Source organism: Vanessa tameamea, chromosome 10 (assembly GCF_037043105.1).
Source record: "Vanessa tameamea isolate UH-Manoa-2023 chromosome 10, ilVanTame1 primary haplotype, whole genome shotgun sequence".
Classification (NCBI taxonomy): Eukaryota; Metazoa; Arthropoda; class Insecta; order Lepidoptera; family Nymphalidae; genus Vanessa; species Vanessa tameamea.
The window spans coordinates 6,837,906-6,863,527 of NC_087318.1; the positions used below are offsets into that span (position 1 = coordinate 6,837,906).

At 30.6% G+C, this 25,622-nt stretch overlaps 1 protein-coding gene across 4 annotated transcripts; it reads left to right on the top strand.

The window, feature by feature from the left end:
* Nucleotides 1-300: 300 nt before the first annotated feature.
* On the top strand, nt 301-19,041 carry LOC113392872 (prolyl 4-hydroxylase subunit alpha-1). 4 transcript variants are annotated; one of them, XM_064215939.1, is made up of 15 exons: nt 301-482; nt 6,643-6,844; nt 7,507-7,652; nt 10,242-10,404; nt 11,122-11,142; nt 11,224-11,247; nt 12,461-12,642; nt 13,195-13,334; nt 13,424-13,444; nt 13,654-13,790; nt 14,680-14,833; nt 16,720-16,944; nt 17,023-17,082; nt 17,277-17,442; nt 17,672-19,041. In XM_064215939.1, exons 2-15 carry the CDS (start codon nt 6,657-6,659, stop codon nt 17,791-17,793), a joined length of 1,749 nt encoding a protein of 582 aa, XP_064072009.1. In that variant the 5' UTR covers nt 301-482; nt 6,643-6,656; the 3' UTR covers nt 17,794-19,041. The 4 variants fall into 4 exon arrangements, with proteins under 4 accessions (XP_064072009.1, XP_064072008.1, XP_064072010.1 ...); XM_064215938.1 differs by lacking the exon at nt 301-482 and adding an exon at nt 4,655-4,838; XM_064215940.1 differs by lacking the exons at nt 301-482; nt 13,424-13,444 and adding an exon at nt 4,657-4,838.
* The last annotated feature ends 6,581 nt before the right edge of the window (nt 19,042-25,622 follow it).

A 25,622-nucleotide genomic window follows, 5' to 3' on the forward strand; every position in this document is an offset into this window, starting at 1 on the left:
GTAATATCAGCAAGATGTAAAGATGTAAAGTAGTATGATTATACTATAATCAGATTTCACTTATTTTTTAGATTTTTCAGTCATTCTACTGCTACTAATATTTTCAATAAACATCTTACTACATATGTATTTTACTTATCTATTTCCAATGTGTTCTTAGAATTAATTGTTGTCGATTCATTGATAAAAATAAAATATTACGAAAAAAATAAAATTGCAATGTTTATGTTTCGATAAATGGAATGTAAAAATCGATTATAACTGATAAAATCGATAACTCTTTGTGCGCATGTCTACTTTTTAATTAAAGATCGGACCGGAGTTTGCGCTCTACGCTAAAAGTAAAAATCGAAGTGAAGTATTATGAATTTCTTGCTATTGTTTTGAATTTGTGATAGTACGATATTTCGATTATATCTCGATATTTTAAAAATAATTTAACAATATTCTAATTGCTGGAATGAAATAATACGATAAAACATGTAAGTAAATAAATACTTTTTTGTGTTTTGTTTTTTCTAAACTGTTGCTTAAATTCATTAGATTAGATTCATAAAATTGTTTCTATAGCTAGCTACTTTTAGACTCGATAAAGTATAATGAAGCTGAAATTGCCATTAATATATATAGCCATCATACTTGGTAAATAAAATATTTAATTTAATGTATATTCGCTGTTACAACGGTAAATTATTTCAGTTATTTTTAAAAGCTAGTGTATTCGTTTAGTTTCACGAAATGAAAGATATTTAAGTGACAAACCCTGTAAATTCTTCAACTTTTACATACATCATTCCTATCAGAATTATAGAATATTTAGTATTTATTTTTAATAATTTATTATAAAAAGTTTCCTAATGACAAAACCTTGACTTATTTATTTTTATTATCATGGGATAAATATGTTATGTTTATGTATATATATGTCTTTTTTAGGTATGCCATAGCTATTTCTAGAAATTGCTAGCTGACAAATTTATATATCTTTTACTCATATTCCTTTAGTTACCTAAGTCTTTTTTCAACAATACCAAAACTTACATATTTTTAAGAAGCTTTTATATTTCTATTGTAATCAATGTCTAAGAATCTTGAAGTATCCTACGGAATATCAAATAATTTATTTTTATTTTTCTTTAAAGTTTATGATCATATATTAAAACTAAAGGTATAGGAAGTGCACCTTATATAGAAATTTAATTTATCCAGAAAATGTAAATTCATTGGAATTCATTTTGTCATCAAGCAATATCGCTTATATTAAAATACAAATTAAAGTTTTCCATACTATATCTTTACCATTGTTGATGAATTTGCTGTTATTTTACTTTTCTTAAGAATTCAAATCATTCACTTCCCATTATTTCAGGAAAAAATATATAGTATGAGTCTTTAGTTTATTATTTTAATTATTTAATAGCACTCAGAATTTATAGAGAATATAGACATAGCTAAAGATTTGTATATGTTTATAAATATTTAATTTGTCCTTTTAATAATCCAGAGATGTTTCATATACCTTACAAAAAAACTTTAATCTGTTTACAGAGAAACACTATTAGGGAAATTTAGAATTGTTTTTTATTGGTTTTGGGTAATAAACATAAGCTGCATGCAACAAATATTACATGTGTAATATGGATTTGTAGTTTGATGCCCTTTACTTGTGGTCTCAGTGTCAATAACAATTCCTGTTTACTTTATGATTTGGTAGTGTTAGACTGACTCGTGTTTGACTTACAAATCTCAAAAGTGCCTGTTAATAACGATAATTATATATACAGGGTTATTGATAATTCAACGTATTCCCGTTAGGAGGTGATAAGGGGGATTATTTACGATAATTTTAACCCCCATATGCATGATGCAAAATTGAACCATTTTTGGGTTATCACGTTTTTTCGAGTTTTTTATATTTTCTGTATATATAATTTTTTAATCGCGGATCGCCAATGCAGTGATGACTTCACAAACATAAACTAAACAAATCAAAATTTCACATAAAAAAACTTAAGTTTATCGTAGCTGAGGGCCAATTCTATCTATTTATATCGATTATAATCTGATTCATTTTCGACCAAACCGCAACTGGATCGTTGTGTTTGTAGAATACGAAAACGTTTGAACAACAACCATAATTTCGATTCGATTGCGATACAGAGACAATTTGTTAGTAGAACTTCTGCCCTGCTCGACTCACCGACTTATCTCAAAGCTATCTGAAAGCTCAGCTGGCAATTCTTACCAATGAGGCTGTAAGTCTTTAGTTCAGCGTATTTTTTGTTCCTCCCGATGTTCTTGTCCTATGCTTACACTAATACGGAATAAATAACGGTCTCGTTGACGGCAGCAACATTTCTCACGGGGGATCGGCCCTGAGAACTTTGGGTGGTGGTGATTGCACGAATGTGGTTTAATGACGTGTGACCTTTAACAAAGGAGTGAAAACGATCAGGAATCGCGTCCAACGATATATATATCTGAGAGAATATGCCGCCTATTACGGCGTGTTACACCCTACATTGCGCTGCATGGAAGACTCAGCATTATTTCCTTTGCCCATGTATGCGGTGACAGCCGTATACATGGGCTACACTCAATGCATAACCTTATTTACTATGCGTGCAATTTACAGGATATTTATATACAAACAAGAAGTATCGAATCCCCTAATTACCCATTAATAGGAATCTCAAGTTTCTTTTTTAATTCAAATGCAAGTATTCTCACTTTTCGTATTTTACCACTTTCTGTTACTTATAGAAAGTAGAAAGAATTTTTCATCAGAAAATATTTTTCGTGGTGCTATAAAATAATTACTTACTGTGCAAGAATGTTTTATTATTTTTTCTCTGTAAACAAAGTATGTATAGTAAATTAAATAGTTTGCTGTCCTAGGTATTATTCAATTGTTACAGTGATACATACAGCATAAATATTGCATTATTCGAGGCTTGCATTTAAACGAATCGATGCTATGGTTGGTTTAAGGAATAAACAAATATATAATTTTACATTTCAAAAATATATTTATATATGTTGTTCTTTGATGCAATTTTTAATTATTTCACTTTTAAGGTGTTGGAAAAAATCTATTTTTTGTTTTTACACACAATGGATAATCACTAGCGTCCCCTCTTCGCACGGGTGCAATTGATACGATACGGGTACAGTTGTACACTGTACCATATGGAACTCAGGAATAATGTAGTATTCTATTTTTTTAGAATTGGATCATTAGTTCCGGAATTTAAAAACAAACAATTTTTATCTCTTTATAATATTAGCATAAATAGGTGTGCTTTCGAAGCGATGGCGCACCGCGCACGCGGATCCGATACCATAATGCAAGCAGACCGGCAAAATTCAATAATTTCTAGAATTTGTTACGGGCGTGGCGGGTTCTGAGGGCGCAGTACGCCGTCACTCAAGATGTTATAACAGTATATTTTAATATGAAACCTACTTATTACTTGGTGGCAGGGCTTTGTGCAAGCCCGTCGAGGTACCACCGACTCATCACATATTCTACCGCCATTCAACTTACTTAGTATTGTTGTGTTTCAGTTTGAAGGGTGAGTGAACCAGTGTACAACTACAGGCACAATGAACATAACATCTTAGTTTCTAAGGGTAGTGGTGCACTGGCGATGTAAGGAATCTTTAATATAATAATAGTTCTCAAAGTCCAACTGTCTGTGGGCGGTGGTAACCGCATAAAATGAGGTTGCGCATTTGGCCAGTCCGCCTGCATCTATAAAAAAATACAACTATACTATCAAAATAATTATCTACGGAAACCTGGTTATTTGGCAAAAATTTCAATTCAATTTAAATACTCATTTAAATATATTACTTACCCAGTAATATTTTAACTACATCTTAGCTCCCAAGATTGGCGTTTAATTATTAGCATTGGCGTTCCAAGGAATTTAAGTAATATTATAAATGTGAAAGTAGGGATGGATGTTTGTTTTTCAGTCAATCACACCTGGCTGGACGGATCTTAATTAAATTTAGCACAGAGATATATTATAGTCTGGAATTGCATATAGGTTACTTTTTATCGCTTATAATTGCTAACTTATAAATCTAAATATTTATATACATTCTTTTTATTATAACAATTCTTATTCTTTATGAATGCAAAACATTCAACAATATCGTTCGTAGTATCTATAAGTATATCGAATTGGTCTTAATTAAGACGAATGAAATGTTGTTACGTTGACTTTAGATGGCTGGTAATAATCATTTTGATTCCTAATGATTCGTTCAACGATTTAAATTATTATTATGGACAGTGCGATTTAAATCCCTGGCTAATATGAATAAAGTGTGTTCTCGAACTGGTTTTCTGTATTTGTACAATTTGGGATTTTAGATATTTCAAATCAGCCAATGAACCTGTTGCTTTGATACAAATGTATTTAAAAGTATCACGAGCGGAGCGGTTGTAATAAAGTTGATATTTTATTCGTATTTAATTCGAACATGTGATTGTTTGTCATACGTTAAGGACTTATATAACAAACATAAAGCTCATGTAAATTATTATTTGAATAAAATCGTCATGGCATCATTTGATAAGGTCACTGGTTTGTCGCTAGCTTCTGAGCGATGTTTTTATTTGTCCGTTGACCCGATGTGTGCTGTACTGGCTCAGTGTTCATTGCTCATATGCCGCCCATGCCGGATGGAGGAAGTCTGATCGCATTTTGTATGATAGTATTTTAGTTTTTGTGAAGTTTAGTTAATATCGTCGGTTGTAGATTTTTTGTTTCAAGTGAACGTTTTTGTGCAAAGATTAAGTTTGGTTATGTGTTAAGAAAGTCTAGGTACGTAAACCAAACGTTTTTTTAAATCAAAGGGATTAGTTATATTTCATGTAATTACAAGTTTGTTTAAAAAAATCTATTTCTTTTTTTCTAAATCTTTATATTTATATTATATGTAATAAATAATAATATTATTTCTTTTTTATTTAGTTTTCAAAAATTTATTAAAGAAGTATTTATCATAAACTATTAAAAAATATAATAAACATTAATACGGCGACATTTTATTATTATAAATTAGTTCTGAATTAAAAAAAAGGTATGATTCAAATAATAATAAAACATTTTAGTATTTTCTATTAAGTTGGTTAATCATTAGTCATAAAATAATAACATGATACTACCATAAATTTTATTATTATAGTTAGGTACTAAATGTTCGACGAAAATTCTAGAGCTATGGAGTTGTCAATTTAAACTTTCGTTGTCATTTATAGTAGTTACAGTGGAGCTTGTAGCCGGAACCTAAGCGTTTTATACAAAATAAATCAATATAATATGTAAATACCTACAGGAATATATATTACATATTAAAGTAAGTTTACAAAATAAATAATAATTATGCAATTTTTGAGCTCTTTTTAATTCATTTTAGTATCTATACAAATTATTTAAACATATATTATTCTTAAATAACTTAAATATTAAATATTTGATAAGAGGTTGTATCTAATTTAAAATAAAGATTTTGACTTGATACCGCCTATTCTGAATAAAAATAGTTAATATTTAAATTATTCTCTTCGGAATAGCATATAGTCGATTTAACTACAAGGGGTCAATTTATAAACTAACTAATAATTGTTCTCGCTTATTTGTCGCAGTAACTAATAGACATATTTTTGTAACACACATGCGTTTCTCATTATCTTTAGAATATTCCTTATTTATACCGCGACCCATTCCCAGTTATCTATATTATGTTTTGCTGTGTGATAAAAATTAGATTATACTTTTCAACTGTCGGACATTATGTTTGACCAATCTCTTTATTTTCAACCCTATTATAAAATATATTTAATTAATTTAATGTTTGTTTGGTAATCTGAGTTCAAATGTTTTTAGGGTTTTGTGGATATGACGATATATTAACCAAAACTATTTACTATATGTAACTTTCTATTACTTTTTTTTGCTTATGACATTCTCGCTTTAAAATGAAGATGGTGTTGATTGTTAACTCTATAAATTATTCGATACACTATATTCTGTAAAAGTTAATTAAAGTCACACCTGCTTATGTCCCACTGCTGGGCTTACGACTCCTCTCTGTTTAAAGAGCTAATGCTCCACACGTTCTTCCTCCTCCTGGAATTATCCACCACGATGCTCCAATGTGGGTTAGTGGTATGCATCAAATGTGTAGCAAAATTTCATTGAAATTGGACGCATGCAGGTTTCCTTACAATGTTTTCCTTGGCCGCCAAGCCTGAGATCAATTATATACACAAATATCTGAAATTTCGATAAATATAATAATTTGCTACGGCCCACGGCCAATTCTGCCATAATGTAATGGATACATTTTCATTTGATTATATATTGTAACTAGCTGTGCCCGCGTATTTGTTCGCGTTAGAATTTAACAAATAAGTTGTTGTTGTAGCCTAAGTTACTCTAGTGAAAATCGGTCCAATTCCAAAAAATTCCAGAGATAAGCCGGAACAGACAGACAGACAAAAATGTTATTTTGGTATATGTACCATGTATACATATCCATTTAGTAAAATTATATATATTGATTTAAGACATTTCGCAATGGTTGAGTTTTATAAAAAAAATATATAAATATTTGTTGTTTTAGCCGTGAATTGAAAAATGTATTCCGTGGTGAAAACTTCGTCTCTGGCTTTATGTTTCATCGGATTCATTTTTGTATCGACGCGAGCAGAATTTTTCACTGCTATATCAGATGTGGAACCGCTTTTAGAAACCCACATCAAGATTATTGAAGATTTGGAAGAATACATTGAAAAAGAAGAGAAGCGGATATCGATTTTAAAAAGGTATTTCTATTTTATTTTCAATGAAACAGTTGAAATGTAATTAAATGTTGAAAAAAAACTGTCGTGTATGTTAGTCTTTAGTCTCTGACTCTAGTAGACGAATAATATAAAAATTTGGCAAAAAACAAACATTAATGGTCGTGGATATACATATAATATATAGTACAACATTAAAATAAAACATGTTTGCGAGTATCACGAAAGATCGTTATGAAAAATAATATTGTACTAAAGATAACAAATAATATTACTCGTGTATCAGGTAGAGTGTCTTAACACTAAAAAACTTAACAAACGGGCTAACTTTAGTATCTTGGTGTGCGCGACAGCTACGCTTGACACTCGTCCAAAATCAGTTTACTATACCTACTAGTGTGCGTGTGTACTTAGTGGCCAACTGTTGGCTACTATTTTTTCCGATGTGTTCTCAGCTCAGAACATATAAATGACACACAATCAGTCAGACACAGACAGTCTATCTAGACACATAAATAATCAAAGCATAACACACTAAACAGAATAAAAATATAAATAATTGTACAATAAGGTTTTAATGTAACTTATTAATTAATAATAATATTAATCATTCTTAAATATGGGTCAATCATAAATTACGTGCCGTCATATTGTTTTGCCCTTTTTAATAATTTGTTTTGTTACAGACATTTAAAAGTATACCAAACTGAACATGAAAAGGCTATGGAAGACATTCCGAACTATTTGGGTAATCCAATAAATGCATTTACACTGATAAAAAGGTTGACAACGGATTTAGAATTTATCGAAAAGAAAATCGAAATCGGAACAGGTAATTGCACCTCTAATGTATTTTTGTAACTATATATTATATATTTAAAAAAAAATGTAACAAAAAACATAGGATATGAAAAAGTCTTCATGTTTAAAACAAAAATTAAATTATTTTATATTCTGATGTATTATGAACATTTTATTATTGAAAATATTAAAGCTTGTCTATTATTACCAAAAAAAACTCGGTTGAGTAGCAAAGTGGACGAATTGTTTTGCCTTTGCCTATGATGAATAAATTATATATATTTATGTCCGTAACCCGATGTATGGAGGGTTTTATAACGTTATCATCATAATCTATGTGGTAATAATGTGGGTTGCATGATTTTATGCAATGCTAATACAGTATTAATTTTTATTACAAATACAGAAAAAATTGAATCACGACTAGTCATTATTAATGTATTTGTGAAAATTTTCCTTTACGTAGCTTTGAGCATGCAATATCATTCGCTTTTCATATTATTTAAGAACACAAAACGCAATGCCCTTAAATATTTCATTTGCAAGAAATTATTAATAATCTAGGAAGTTTATGATGTTTCCCCCCAGTCTCGGAAAGCACGTATACGTCGTATAGATGTTGAACATTATCTAGTCGTGTCCAATAGTCGCCCTATCATGTAGCAGGAAAGAGGGAGTATGTGTTTTCAGACAATTGTGTTGGAACACGAATTTATCACTTTATTTTGTAGTAATATTTGTAATAAGTATACAAGTTTTTATTTATATTAACATACTGCTTAATTTGATTTTAACACATGTGTGTTTTTCAAATTAATCAGTACTAATTACTAGTAAAAAATATTTTTCGGGGCGAGGTCAGTCATGGTAAAAACTAATATTAAATCAATCCATGTCTTAATAATATACCACCGTTACGTAAAGTATACCGTTATATGAATAACACTCGTTTTGGCACGAAATTATTAACCAATAGCAAATATCTTTATTTATACTGTCATAATGAAAGTAAACATTACAATATGTTCCCTCTACATTAGCACTCATTGAAGCCATTAGGTGCTTATTTTTGTTACGTTTGCGTTAACGTAATCATGACTTGTGAACAAGAATACGAACGTGCCTCACGATCTTTATTATGACACAATCGTAATGATCAGCTTTAATGTTTATGAACTTTGAGTACATATATTTCCTTTTGCAATGAATTTAATGAACATCTAACTAGTGCCTTCGTCGTGACTATTCTCACGAGCAGCAATAATCCCTTATTTTATATAAAGAGCTAGATTTTTGTCAACGTAAAACATGTTTTCACTTGTAGTACCCCTCACCTTAAGGTATATAATAACCAATGAAAAACTTAAATCTTACTTGCATGTATTCATTACTTAAGAATAATATTTAAATATTGACAAATCCGGAATTGTTACTTTTTGTGAACACGACTCGGTGTTTTTAACTAGATTGACCTCGCCTTAAATTAATTTGTGTTACAGTATTAAATATAAAAACTAGAAACATCCATCCCTAATTGCATAAACATAGTTTCCTCCTTAATTGCACGGGACTGTCAAAATAACAGTCTCCTAATATCTCACAGCTGGGCTAAGGACCTCTCCAGGTTAGAGGACCTTAGCCCAGCTGTTAAAGAGAAGGTTTGTGAATTACCCAGTAGATAAACACGTGGTAGACCGTGGTATATCCAACACATGCAAGTTTCCTTACAAAACAAGATGACTTATTTTACGGAAATTTGCCTGTTCATAATTTTAATATGATACTTATAAAAAACTTTATTAATGTTATTTTTATTGTAATTAAATATGCCTCTTAATAATAAATGTTATTTTCTGTTTGTACGCTATCCATTGTGAAGCATATCAAACAAGAGGTAAGTATATAGGCCATTCTGTTTTTCAATTAAATAGGTTTTAGTTTTACTCCAAACCGAAATGATTTAAAAAAAAAAAAAAAATGTTGTGATTCAACCGATAAACCATTGTTATAGGTGGCAGAAACCCTATTCAATTATATAGAACATTTATAAATATAATGTTATGGAAAGCATTTTTAAGAATTTTTTTATTGTATTACTTTATTTTTTTCTTTTTAATCTCAATAATCCCCATCAGCGCATCTGTGGGTTGATACGTTTCTGCACAATCCGGTCTAGTTGATATCTAATTCTTAATCTGCATAATTATTCAGCAACATTTTTATGTTTTGTGAACTCATTTAAATTTAAATATAATTCTATATCTGATAATTATATGTATTATGACTTCCAACAAATAAACTCGTACGGGTTATTGTATAACATATTTACTGTTTCTGGTTAAATAAAATTGCTGTACAAATTATAACAAATTCACCGTGTTTGAGATTTATATCAACAATATATATACAGTAGATATAACGAATTTTATAATTGTTTATTAATTTAATTATCATGATTTCTGTAATATTTCTTAGATATAATAATAACTAAAACATCTTAAAAATATATAACAAAATATTACACCGTTGCAATTTACATATGTAATTTTTCAAAATCTTCGTCTGTAATTTAGTATTTCTTTTGGAGTATAATAATGTACATATGATTATGATTTTCCAGAATATATAAAGAATATATCAATTATATCGGATGATGACTACATTCAGTATCCGTCGCTGGAGGACCTCACGGGCGCTGCTCAAGCTCTCACTCGCTTACAGGAGACCTACCATCTTGATGTCAACGACCTTGCTGAGGGAATACTGAATGGTGTTATCTATAGGTATTTCATTTGCAAATTCACACATTTATAAAACATATCTATGTAAATATGACATTATTATTACGACACTAAGGATGCATAGGTAATAAACTTTTACTTTAATAAGAATTATTTAAGGAATGATATCATGTCAAAACTTACTTATTACATTTTCTATGCCTATACCATATAACTTGATAAACCAGAATTTACAAAAACAATAACTAAAGATTTTTAAATAATAAAACATAATAGTATAACAACAACTCACACTCACACATACGAAACATGTCACATACACAGAAATGCACTTATTTACACATTTTACATCAGACTCTCATCTCTATACTTATAAACTACTAACTAATTTTACTTTCGACTTTTTGTACTATTTTTAAGTTATACAATTCAATTCGTGTATTTATTTGTGTTTGTAGCTTACAATGTTTATAATTATAGGTACAAATGTTTAGCACAACAATCCACAATGGTATGGCATGTAATTTAAATATCTTGAATTAAATATTATTATAATAAAAAAATAATTACAATGACATTAAAATATAGTATGCAATCAGCAAATTTATAAATAAACTAATTAAAAAACTCTACGTTCGATTTAACTGCTTTTAAGGTTATTATAAAAATAAAATTATTGTAATTGTAAATAAAAATATTGTAATAGTAAGATTAATATGTAGACTTATTTGAGTACAATATTTAAATTCCACTTTTCAGAGACGAAAGTACACCAGTTTCGTAAGTAACTTGTTATTAGTGAATTCAGTAAAGATAATCAATTTAAATATAGGAATTATCAATTAAAATTACTTTTTTCAGTGACGATCAATCAATAACAATTTTGTAAGTTTTGTTTTGTGATGAGATGTTTTTGTATTTAAATCGGGTTTTTTCTAGTGTTTGTGTTTCGTACATGGTGTTGGTTTATTACCATTCAATAATTATTAATAAAGATAAGAGATAAAAAAACTGTCTGCACAATAATTCCATTTACAAATTTTTCATTGTTATAAACCATCCGTGTGACATGTAAATAACATTCATTTACATCAAAGCGACACTTCATTTAAATAACAATATTTTTAAGGGTATTATACATACGAATATATATAAAATAATATTGAAACATGCGCGGGCAGCGTAGTGCGTGAAAGAATTGAGACTTTTTAATTATTATATTTTTCTTTCACTACGTTATATCATTCTTCTCTCTCGTGTAACGAATTGTGCTTAAAAGTTACGCGTCCTTAAAAACAAAAATGAAGTTATATTGGTTGACTAGCATAAATATAATGTCTGTAGGAAAGTAGTTCCAGATATGTCCTTGTCCTTTATATTACAAAAAAATTTTAAAAGTTAATGTTTTATGGCCCTGATGATTAACTGAACGATTCATATGTATTTGAAAATATAACATGACCGTTATTAAACTCTCTAAAGATACCCTTTACTTTCGAATTATCATCTCGCGCTTTCCTTTCAATACATCACGAATATATAAATCGATCATTATCATCTATCAAATTGTGTATTTATATATTTTCGTCAAAGAGAAATGCAGATGTGATCTCCCGGGAATAAATTGGAAGTGCAATCGACTTATGCTTCTATATGTTACCGGTTAATTGTAAGGACTGTTAGTCTATAATATCTATGATAAGCTGACGATAAATTATATATACATATGTAAATATAAAAAAATATCATAAAACTGAAATGGGATATACATATATAATATTGTGTTTAATATAACGATTCAATTCGAGTTTAATAATAAACGCACTCACCTGACATAAAATATAAGGTATTGAAATTTTATGTTTTTTTTTTGTTAACAATCTGTTTAGGTTTATTATAAATTAACGATCCTTACAATTTTACGGATACATTTATAAAGGCATCATACCGAATAGGGGCGATGAGGGTTGGTTTTGCGTAAAGTAATAAGCCCGCCTAAAACATGCCAAATCATCAAAATTAAGTTTTCATATTACACCGTCCCATATAATGATATAAGGGTAAGCGAAGATGAATTATGATAATATTTATATTTCAGTACGTCTATGAACTCTGACGACTGTTACGAGCTCGGCAAGGTGCTGTACAACGAGAAGGATTATAAAAACGCGCTCGCTTGGATGCAATTGGCCTTGAAAAAGTATCCCAATGATGACGAACTTTATAACTTCACGGATGTCGATATTTTGGAGTATATCAGCTTCTGTCACTACTTGTTGGGTGAGTTAAACACTTAAATAATATCCTTTGATATAAACAACACATGCACACACACACACACACATGCAGTATTAAATTAAATGTAATAGAATATCATAAACATTTCCATTACCGTTACCTTAATTACCTTATATTGAACTTGATATAAAAACATCATGCCATTTAAATTAACTAAGACTAAGACGAAGAGAAGAAATTTATTTGTTTATTTGTAAGAGCTTACTACGTATATCGGTAAAAATAATCCCGTACCGAGCAGGACTTTGTAAAAGTCTAACTGGGTTGGTACCACCCACTCGTCAGATATTCTGCTAAACAGATATACTTAGTTTTGTTGTCTTCGATTTAAAAGAGTGAGTGAGCCAGTTGAACTACAGGCAAAGGGACATAACATATTACTTCCCAAACTTGGTGGCGAAATTATGTTGGAAAGGAGGGTAACATTTCTTACAGGGCCTATTTATATAGGCGATGGTGATCACTGACAATTAGGTGGAGCATTTGACCAGTCTGCCTGCCTATTTTAAATTAAGATGTATATATTTTTTGTAGGTGACCTCAAAAATGCATTAAACTGGACGAAAAAGTTGCTTATATTGGACCCATTCCACGACCGAGCTATGGGCAACATACCGCATTATCGAGACGCTCTTTTCAAAAAGCAATATGACCTGAGTAATAAAATTCGGGGGGTACGTATTTACGAGTTCAATATATAATAAATATAAAACAAGCTTACTTAATTAAATGACTTAAATTAATCCTAAAATTTTTGGTTAAGGTCTCACCTGGAAAAAACCAAGTTAGTATCTTAGTATTCTTGTCTGCACCGTTGGTCTTCGTCGGCCTTGTTGGTTTAATGTTGAGCAGATAGCTAGTCCTATAAGAATGACCGCTATAACCGAAATAGAGCAAAACACCAAATATACTCACTAATTTGTTTAATACCGTAAAATTATAAATAATTCGTAATTATTTTAAAGTGTTTAAACAAATACATTAAAATTTTAGGACACAGGACAGCCAACTGTAGATACAAACGAGGAAGCTGAAAAACCAAAAGAACCAACGAAATATGAAAAAGAAAGGAAAGTCTACGAATCTCTTTGTCGCGGAGAAATGGAAATACCGAGGGCGATATCCAAACGGTGGGTAGCCTCGTATTATTCCCCTAATATTATAATAATTAAATATGAAATTTACTTTGAATTTTTACTTACTTTAATTATATAAATAGAACAAATTTTATTACTTTCCTGAATCTTTACCTCGTATAAGGTAAAATCCTCGTTATGATTTAACAATATTAATATATATATATATATATCTTTAAACACACCAATAACTTCTACGTTACAACTGCAGATTCAAGTAGAATACTTCGTGTAGTTCCAACAGAAATAAATAGAGCCATCTCCCCTTAATCTACTAATTTCTTCATAATTCCTTGGAGAATCAATCCAGCAAAATTATTCTGAAGAAGGATTGTTGTAAGGCAAGGAAGCCGGCCATAAAGATCTTCAAAATTGTTGTTCTTAGTGTTATGCTTTAATAGCCGCCGAAATCCAAATAAATCGGATTTATATCTATTCTCACATGAAGGTGTTCCCTCCACGTTAAATTTTATCATCTGCGTACATTAGTATGAGCGCTTACAAGACGTCTGAGTGTGTTTAAGACGACAAAGAGAAAAGATAACAAATATATATAAATAAATAATTGACCGTAATCGGGCACATCTTCGTGACTGAATAGATCTATAATGGCAAACGAATATTGACGAAAAATTACAGATACAAGTTTCATAATTAACCTATACAAAACTAGGTTAACTAAGCGAATTATTCTGGTTTTTTTTTACTATTCTATGATCTGTTATCGATAACCGCCGCACCACCACAACACAAAACAAAAATAACTCGCTAACCGCCAGTTTTTTGTTTTAACTCTACTAGAGTAGAATTTTGTAAAAAATTATTATATCAATTCTATGGCGTTTGAAATCTACTAAAAACTTATATTTTTTTATTATTGCAGATTAACATGTCGCTATCTGACTGAAAATCATCCTTTCCTGAGACTGGCGCCAATCAAAATGGAGTACGTGTACCTAAGCCCTGATATTGTGGTGTTCCACGACGTTTTGAACGAAGACGAGATATTTGAAATCATGATGATGGCTCGACCGAGGGTGAGTCACAACCGTCTCATGTTACTATACTATGCACATATTTATTTATACACACATTTATGAGTATTCTAGTACCATAGTTTATACCACAGACAAACAACAGAGACATCCTAGTTTTCGAGAAAGTAACTGAAATTGAGGGATTAACGCATCGCTTAATTTAATCTTACCCCGCTGTACTGGGTTTCTTGGCTGGAAATACGAAAACGTTAAATAAGTGAAAAATAATAATAGTATTTAAGAACAAGATTAATATAAGATAATTAAATAATTTAACTCCTATTGAATTGAGTTTATGTATGGTACTGTTTTATACATATGACGAGCACTTACCCGCAATTAGCTATTGATTGACGTTAATGGATTATAGCATTCAATCATACATACAATTTTAATATATAGCATATTTTGCTACGAAAATATCAAAAATGAATCGTTTTGATCAATTCATAAAATAAAGAAAGAAAGATAGCTTTATTAAGAGAATTACAATTCTGTGCCTATGTCATGTTAGAATAACATAGCAGCGGTTGCATAGAAATAACAAGAAAAAATATATAAGAAGGAAACATTAACATAATTATAATTTTAGACGACGCTATGAGCTCTGCTTGTTCTTGGTCGGCTCAGTGTTGTTTATATCTGGTGCGATAAGCATATATTTATAAACTACAAGATGTAAAAAAACTTAAAAGAAAAATAACATACACATATTTACATTTAAATAATTATTTTTTTATAATCTATTTTAGTTGGTAATTAGAAGGTTTTTCTGGGTTTGGCGGTTGGGTAGATTTACAAGAGTGTTAATTCTATATAAAAATATCAATAAATCTTTGGCACATACATATACAGTAATACTCCGCTTTAAGCGAGGGATACTTTCCGGAAAAAATCGCGTTAACTGAAATTCGCATATATCGGGGTTTATGATCAAACATAGTCAATATATAATACACAAAAATACGAATCCATTTTCCATTCTTCTTAACACTTTCATCTTCAATTCCAAAGTTACGCTTTTACGCCCTTTTTTCTTTGTAGGAGGCACTTTTGATGTAGAGTTAAATTATCTATGCATCTCCAATAAACGTTTAAACACAACTGCCAACTAGTGTAGCATATCGATCGTCCACTTTGGATAGACTATCGATAGACTATCGATAGTTAAGGTGTTAGAGATAGTATCGATAGTCTACTGATAGTATTGTCACGTGTCAATACTGTCGATATACTATCGAAAGTCCAAAACTATCGATAGTATCAATAGTATCGCCGCTACCAATAGTATTGCTTACAGAGAGCTAGCGATACTATCGATGGTATTGATAGTATTGCCGTAATCAATAGTATTGCTCACGGAGAGCTATCGATACTACCGATAGTATCGATAGTATCGATCAAAACAATACTATCTATAGTACTATCGATATCCTGAATAGTTTTCGAGGTCAAGTATCGATAGTCAAACTATCAATAGTTCTGCAACGCTGCTGCCAACCGAGCTAAACACGACGGAACAAACGAAACGAAGGAGGGTGTCCCCATAGAATAAAGGTGTACGACGGGGAATCCCCAATTCTTATGGGAGGGATTGGAACGCGAAATTTTTAATTCGCGTTATAGTGAAACCGCGCATAACGGGGTCGCGTATAGCGGGGTGTTACTGTACACATATATACTCGTATTTTGTACCTTAGGTTTCAGACAGATAGATCAGAATCAAAATGAAACAATATTATGGACAACGTAGAAACTTTGTTATATTTATAATAATTGTTTTTTCTTCGATTATTTAAAAGATGATAATGAATTACTTACTTGTCCTAAAATAAATTCACAATTATAAAAATAAACTTATATTGGGAAATCCTTCATATATCTAGTTCCGCCGTGCAACAGTCCACGATCCGAAGACCGGTGAGCTGGTCCCCGCACACTACCGCATCAGCAAGTCCGCGTGGCTCAAGGACGAGGAGTCGCCGTTTATAGAGAACTTGTCCAGGAGAATCGCGGACTTCACCGGACTCAGCATGGTCAGCGCAGAGGAATTGCAAGTCGTCAATTACGGGATCGGCGGCCATTATGAACCACATTTCGATTTTGCTCGCGTAAGCCCCTTTAAAATATTTAACAGATCATTTAGTAAATTTGGTAATTAGAAACTTACGTACGTTGTGTCGTTACAGAAACAAGAAAGTGCTTTTGAAAACTTCAACGGAAATCGTATTGCAACAGTCCTATTCTATGTAAGTGATCATTATTCATATATAATTGGAGATATCCATAATTGTAAAAATATTTTATTGTTTTGGTGAAGATACTGTTTAATAAAAATAACTTAATGCTAGTAATCAATGACAACAAAATTTCGGCTGAAATAGAGGTTATTTTGTAAACCAATAACGAAAGTTGTCTGGAGTAACTCCCTGCGGCTCGGCAGATGTCGGACGTGGCGCAGGGCGGCGCCACGGTGTTCACGGAGCTGGGGCTGAGCGTGTTCCCGCAGCGCGGCGACGCCGTGTTCTGGCTCAACCTGCACCCGTCGGGGGAGGGCGACCTCGCCACCCGGCACGCCGCCTGCCCCGTGCTGCGCGGCTCCAAGTGGGGTCAGTGCCAGGGTTATTTCCTGCCGTCCCCCTCGTGTCACCGCACGCTACCTTGCTACATACGACACCACATATTTTGTCCTCAGAGATGCCCGGACGTTAACTATAAATTATGACTCTCGATGGCTTGTATAAGTTTTCATAATTAAATTAAGGCTTTCCCACTACAGTCTCTCATGTTCAGTAATTAAAAAAGAAACGTAAAATTAATTTTAATATATTTTTATAGTGTGCAACAAGTGGATACACCAAGGAGGCCAGGAGCTGATAAAACCGTGCGATCTCGAGTACCAGTCTGAAGGTATAATTCGACCACTTCCGCGACCGTTGATGAAGAAGACCTTTAGATAAATATATACATTCAATTTATTCACTTGCGAACTGACTTTGGCAGAATAAAGAAAAGTTGTATTAGATCATAGTCATAATCTCATACTCGAAAGAGTAAACGATGTGTGGGTGTATTGTTCACTAAAATTTTAGGAACTGAGAAAGAATGAGAAATCACTAAGAATAAAACACGAAATCTCACTTTGACATATTACTAATATTTCTATTAAATGTAAGATCTAATCAGAAAACTAAATATTAACATAATTTACTATTAACAACTGAAAGGTTTAATAAAATTTAAATAAACAAAAAGTCATTCTACTTTAAAAACAAAATATATAGATATCAAATATACTGCAATGGGTTATAGTAAATTAAGCCCTGGAATTTTGCAGTAGTGTAAAAATCATATATTTTGGTAAAGAAACTTTTTATAATAATTGCTTAATGTAAGCACAATATATCTTACCGAAAATTATATTTCTCTATGTATACATTGTCGAAAGTTTTTTTTTTTTAAATTGAATAATGCTACAGAGGCTGTCATTATTTGTCAATTATTGTGTTATTAATTTTAAGAGAGGAATACACAATTGTATTCTAATTCTTGGTTGGCCATTATCATTGCATTTATCTAGCGGTTATGATTCACAATATTTTTAACCAATTAATATGGTACAAAATTATTATAATTATTTACATTAATAATATACAACAAATTTTTGAAATATTTTTTTGTGTTAAGATGTTTTTTAAGGTATTGTAAAAATATAGTTTTATCTTTATTGCTGTTATAATATTATTATGATTAATTTGATCTATATTTTACTTATTTTTTTTCATTTTCCTTAATAAATTGGAAGTAATTAAGCAGCTATTATCCAGGATGGAATGCATTTTATATACAATTAATTTATCTTTTATGATTATTAAATAAAGTATGTCATATGTCATAAATCTGTTTGCATATATATTTTTAAATGAATTCAGTTAAAGACCGCTCTAAGTTAATGAAAATAATTTCGAATTTATGAAATGATGTATTTTACTATATAATAAGGTGTCTACTATCTAAGACGTAACTAAACAAATAACCGGCGACTTTAACTTTCATATACAATTTCAACTAATGCTATTTCCCATTGAAATAATGTTTAACGTTTAATGCATAGTTACTGCATACATAGAGTATAATATTAAGGAAAATTACTTGATGTTTACATTTATTGTAATCATATATCTCAATAAAATGTCTGAGTCAATGTTTCTATTATTTTATGATATTATAAAATATTGTAACTTACATATAAATCTCCATTATCAATAAAAAAACAAACTATGGCCTGAAACGAATGTATTACTGAATTATATATACATCTTAAATGTTTGCCCGAAGTTTCGACAGAGCTGCATTTGTCATGCCCCCGACTGACGAACCAACCAAACTGTCAATGAGATAAATAATGAACATGGCATGACAATTTCATCCAGCAGCGTGGTGGAGTAACCTCTAAACCTTCTCATAAATGAGAGGACGCCTTAATCCAGCAATGGGACTTTAATTTAACAACATTCACCTCGAATCTTAATTCAGAAGAAAATACAAATGAGAATTAGATTTAATACAAAATATTTTTTTTATTTAATTGCTTTTTATGTTTATTTTGTCGTACTGATGTATTTCAATAAATTAGTTTACTTTTGAGGCTCGTCTGTGTTACGTATTGACCCATTAACTAACAAGGTTCGGATACACAATGTATTTACACAATAATTTATTATCGAACGCCATTTTAAGTCCAAAATATCACGATTAAAAATTACTACTAAACACGATTTAAAAATTCTCATGTCATAATTCTAATCAAAATACACGTATCAGAAACATTTTTCGATCACACTTCGTTAAGCATTGTGGTCAAATTGTACGGTAAATTAATGAGACTTTTGCAACAAAAAACTTCTATAGCATTTCCTGTCGATACTTACAAGATACAGCACACGTCATGCTGTTTTCCGTTCCGTAATATCCCATCCTAACTTCCTATCTCATCTTGTGAAATGAACACTAAAATAAATATCTAATATATTTTTTGCGTTTAACTTCCAAAATTTTTCGAAATCTAAACATTTTCATATTTAATAAATGTTACAAGCAGTTTGATGAGGAATTTTAAACTAATAAATACTAAAAATAACTTAAATAAAAATAATCTTGAAATTTTCCATGACGAGCGGAGAGCAATTTAAGACAACAAAAAAGTTACATATAGAATTATTTATATACTGTACATAACATTCCTGTTGTTTATACATTACCCTAAAGCTTCTCTATGTTGCTGCTTCGTTGGTTTTCACTTGCTCCATTTATCTAGTCGACCCTTGAAGTTTTGTAGAGTATTTCAGAACAAACAAAGTAAGTACATGCATGGGCTGACTTTAGCATTGCACACTACTGTGTTTGCTTTAAAACACTCTTATTGCCTGATGGGTTCGGAGATATTATCACTATTTTAAAAATACTATGACAACCAATAATGTGAAAACGTTAAAATCTATGATAACATAACCTAAATTATTTAAGTAAAACGACTTAAATCTAAATTACATTGTATCGTAAATGATATTTATTTAAATTTAACATTTATAAGATGTTCCGTTTCTCAGAGTTTCAACATAAATTATATTTACTTGACTTAATTAGTACAGCACTTTCGTGCAAAATATAGGAATTTCTAGAAACATAATTTAATTTATCAGATAAACAACCTTCGGCGTTACATTTCACAGCCAAAGAGTAAGTAATGACTCTTTGTTGTAAGGTCAATTGTGTTCTGGTTCTCGTATTGCTTTAATGACATTAAGCTTCATGGAAAACATCTTGATACTTTTTTTTATGAATACCCTCAGTGTAACAACATGAACAGAAGTGAACAAATAGGGAATTTTAGATTTAGTGGTTAGTGAAGCACAGCTGGTTGAATAATATTGAAAATTAGTTGAGACATATTCATAATACACGCGTTACTTATAGGATTTGACAAAGTACTATAAAAAAAAAGACTAGATTCAATTTTGATAAAAATAAAATTGTTTTAAAACTATTGTTACTCAAGATTTTTTTAATGTGATGTAGTGTTAAGGATACAATAAAAAAAAATAGTATACATAAAAGGGCTTTTTAATTAGTGACACATAAAAAAGGATCGGTTTCAAAATTATATAAGATAATTAAGTACAACAGATTAAACTTAATTAACAACTTAAACGATCATTCTCAATTCAAATCTGCGACTGTTGAACAAGAGGAGACTTAAGGCTGTGTCAATTAATCGTAATCTAACGTGACAGGATAAATTTAAAAAAATAAGTTCAACCTCTTTAATAGGGAAGAGGTCTTTGCCCAGATGGGCCACAGCTGGACAAAGTCCTCTACTGTAATAATAAGAGGTTCATGTTCATAAATACGTACGTATGTAATTTGTTTAAGCTTTTCTCACCTTTGCTTAATTCATCACATCACATCCTTTTAAAATGAAGCACGTTTAGTATACTTAGTCAACTATAAATGTTGCTAGTAATATAAACTTTTATTTATTATTATAATTTATTTAATGAATTATTTTTATGACTGACTATTTTCAATATACCAACTTTGGTTGAAAAACTGGAATTATAAATTCAGTTACCACACTTTCTAGTACGAATACTGACAATACACTGTTGGTACAGACAGTGTTACTGCCTAACGATGCAACCGGAGCTAAAGTATAAACATCCAGTGACAGGAATGATCAGCTATCGCTAGGGACCCGTAACAACAAATTTGCTCATTAAATTTCTCGTATATCCACCATTGAGATAAAAGTTACAGACACTTGATCTATCCTTGGCTACAAAAAATGTAAAACTAATTCTTTTATATTTTTTACCGATGTGATATATAGTATATTGTGATATAATTCAGCAATATTTATGGAAAGAAATATCCATAAATATAACGAAATTATATTATTATTCTTTTTTTTTTTAAACTAATATATTGTACAAAGAAACTCGACAATTACCTACTTTTAAAGAAACCAAAGAACGGTGTTCCGCCCAAATAAATAATCTATTGTTCATACCAAGCCATTTAAAAAGTTCTTCCCAAGACCAATTTTCTCCTACTCGTAGTTTTTGTACAATTTTCTATATCTCTGTACCTACATATATAATTTTTTCTAACATTTTTAAATAACTGGGTTCCGGTTACTTATATTCTGTTTTTTTAAATAACTTGTAATATCCCTCCCTCATACCCGTTTCTAGGAGAGGGTTAAATACCCAGTTTCTAGGATGTTCCCTGAAATGTAATCTAAAGGGGGCCAAAGTTATATACAAATTAAAAAAAATGAAAACATATATTTGTTTCACTAAAGCGTAGAATATAAGCATCATTCTAAATAAAAATATATTCGAGTTTTATAAATTAAAAAATATTTATACAATTAGTAGTTAATACTGCTTCCTTGGTCTAGGGCTAGCTTTTAAGGCTACAGAAGCCGAGGTTTTGGGCTCAAACACTAAGTTTGGCAAATAAACAGTTATTGAGTTTTTCCGTCAAGAAATTCTCATTAGCAGCTCGTAGTGTGAAAGTTGGCAGTGTGTACCTACACTTCCGAGCCGCACGAACGTAAGAATAGCCGTTGGTTTACAGATTCATTATCGTTACGTTTTTACGTTTCAACTTCAAATTTTACAAATTTGAAAAGCCTTTCATTTGCCCATGTCTCCGCCTGGGGATGCTGCTGTCACAAATAATTCCGAAAATTGATAAAACTAAGTAGTATTAGGAATAGAACAATTAGTAAAATTGCTTATGTCTAAATCTCATTGTCTTTGTTTAGTTTAGTATACAGTGTAATTAACAATTAAACAAGTATCTTGGGAACTGAGATGTTATGTTCCTTGTGTCTATACTCTATAGTGACAGTGGCTCACATACCCTTCAAACTGGAAAACTACAATAAAACCACTATAATATATTGAATTAAATTCTCAATATTCGATCAAAATTTGAAGATCTGTTAGTACCCGTCCAGTAACGTAACGTCCATACGTCCATAACGGCCATACTGGCCAGCCTGGACGTTAATTGACAGTGGCAACTCACTCCTCCAGCTTTTAAGAAAAGGATTTTATTTTCGTTATTAGTCTTTTCGCTTCTCCTTATGTGTGTACGATTGTCTCTTATGGAAATAATTCTCAAGAACAATATATCATCTGTTTTTCTATTATAAAATAAAACAGGCATATAAAATTCTATATTTAAACTTTCAAAAATGACGAACTTTCATAAAACTTTACTTCCTCTTAGGTAATATATTTAAAAACAGCTTTATTAACTGTCTTCAATTGATGGACAGAGACTTAAATAGCAATCTTCATATTTTTAGCATCAGATCTGACGAATTTCCTTACAAACTTTAATTTCTTATTAAACTCCCTTAACAGATGAATTTTGGAAAAAATAAGTATTTAGTTCTCCTTTTATTTGTTTCGTTAAACCTCTGGATTAACTTAAGCTGTTGTAAATAGAGTTATTAAAGGAAAATCGTTTTTAAAGTAGTAAAGTAAATTCAACGCAATGAGCAATGATGAGATAAGTTTCTATAATTATGTTAATTTGGAAATAAGAAAAATACAAAATGTGTCACGTAGCTGTTGGTGATTTTCTGATCTTTATGTATATTAATTTGAAGTAAATTAACATAAGATAATAAAAATTATGGATTTGAAAATATTGAAGCCACTAATGCTTTTTGGTATCGACTGAAACTTGTTGCTCAATAATTGTACCTTACCCTACCCTTAGTTTACCAACAACATTACTTAATTCATTTTTTTACAAATTTGTAAAATGTACAATGAAATGAAGTCATATCAAAATAAACAATATCTTAAAACTTGTTGAATCAAATAATTAATGGATTTTTCTAAAACTATATCTTTAATTAATGTCCCTATAAAGAAAGTCGCGGGCAATGAAACGTATAGGTAAATATTTTCTTGATATTTAAAATATTTATAACTGTTAACAGCACGCGCTGTTTTTCAATTATCTATGTATGGAATTTTAAAACAATCGAACGCAACTACAGAAATTGTTTCACAAGCAAAATTGTTATACTGGATATTTACAAAACATGTTCAGTGAAAAATGCCATTACATAGAAAAGTAAAGATGCCTTTGTAACAAAAAAAAACATATAGATACTGAATATATATATGAAACAGAGAACTTTTATTTTGAAACTGCAATTTTATTGCAAACAATATTGTTTTAATTGTTAGTATAATACAAAAGTTAATACATTATTAATATTTATAACAAACTAGCGACCCGCCCCGGCTTCGCACGGGTGCAATGCTGATACTAAATATACTACAGAATGTCTTATAACGCTCACAGTTTTTCAGTCATTAGACAACACAAACCGCTATGTCCCTGCGTCTTAAATCTGTAATATCTTCGAAAATATTAATAATTAGATAAGGATTAATTGGATAAGGATTAATGCTCTATTGCTTCAAATCGCTTCAAAAATAAGCCATTATTTCTCGTAAAAAGTAAAGGATAAAAAATAGTTATTGTGGATTATCCCTAAGAGATAGATATATACCATCGTACTTTTTTGAAGACCTTTTTAAGCTGTACAATACTGTAGTACCTACATTATTTTGATCTATATCGTAGGGTTTAGCCAACGTTTGCAATGTAAGCAAAAAATGGGTTTATTTACGACATCAATTTAGAAACCTCTAACATTATCTCTATTTCTCTTCTTTATTGTGCATGTATTATAAACCGTCCTCTTGAATCAATCTATCTATTAAAAAAAATCGCATCAAAATCCGTTGTGTAATTTTAGAGATCTAAGCATACATAGGGACAGACAGCGGTAAGCGACTTTGTTTTATAATATGTAATGAAACGGCAGAAGTGGCAGAACACAGTGCAGTAAAAGATTAACATTACAACTTTGATCTTTGGAAGCTGCAGATACTGTACTTGCGCTTGATTTACTTGGTGGTAGGGCTTAGTGCAGGCCTGTCTGTGATACCTATACGGGCTTGTACACTCACTTCTTACATATTCTATCACCAAACAGCAATACTTAGTATTGTTGTGTTCCGGTTTGAAATGAGAGTAATCCAGTCTGCTACAAGCACAAGGAACATAACATCTTAGTTCCCAAGGTTGGTGGCGCATTGGTGGTATGAGAAGTAGTTAATATTTCTTACAGTTGGCATTGGTCACCATTTACCATCAAGCGGTTTGTTTGCTATTTGGCCTTCTCATTTGACGAAAAAACCTTAATTTCAGAATTGTTTATAAAAGTTAAAATGTATATTAGGCCCTTATATTTTTATATGCACCATTGCGTTAATCAAGATATCGGTCGACGCTCGTCACCTACCAAGATGAATCTTGAATTAACATTTAATTATTTCACCTCCTCTCCAAATGTACTCCAATTAAAAATCACGAAATTTGTTTTCCTTATTGAGAGATTCTCAATTTTTGTGTGATGTTTTGTGAACTAAAGATTAAAAATCATTACTACGAAAATCTACTGCTAAAGACTGCCTGAATGTATGTAGGTATAAAATTACAAAACCATCCACACAAAATGTTTTAATTAGCATGACATATGCTATGTATTGATTCATAGTAAAAGGAAATAAAATTTTAATATAAAACATTCTCTGCAAATATATAAAATGTGAGGGGAAACTGTATACGAATTTTCTCAGTGCGAAGTCGGAACGCAGTTAGTAAGAATATATATATATATATATGT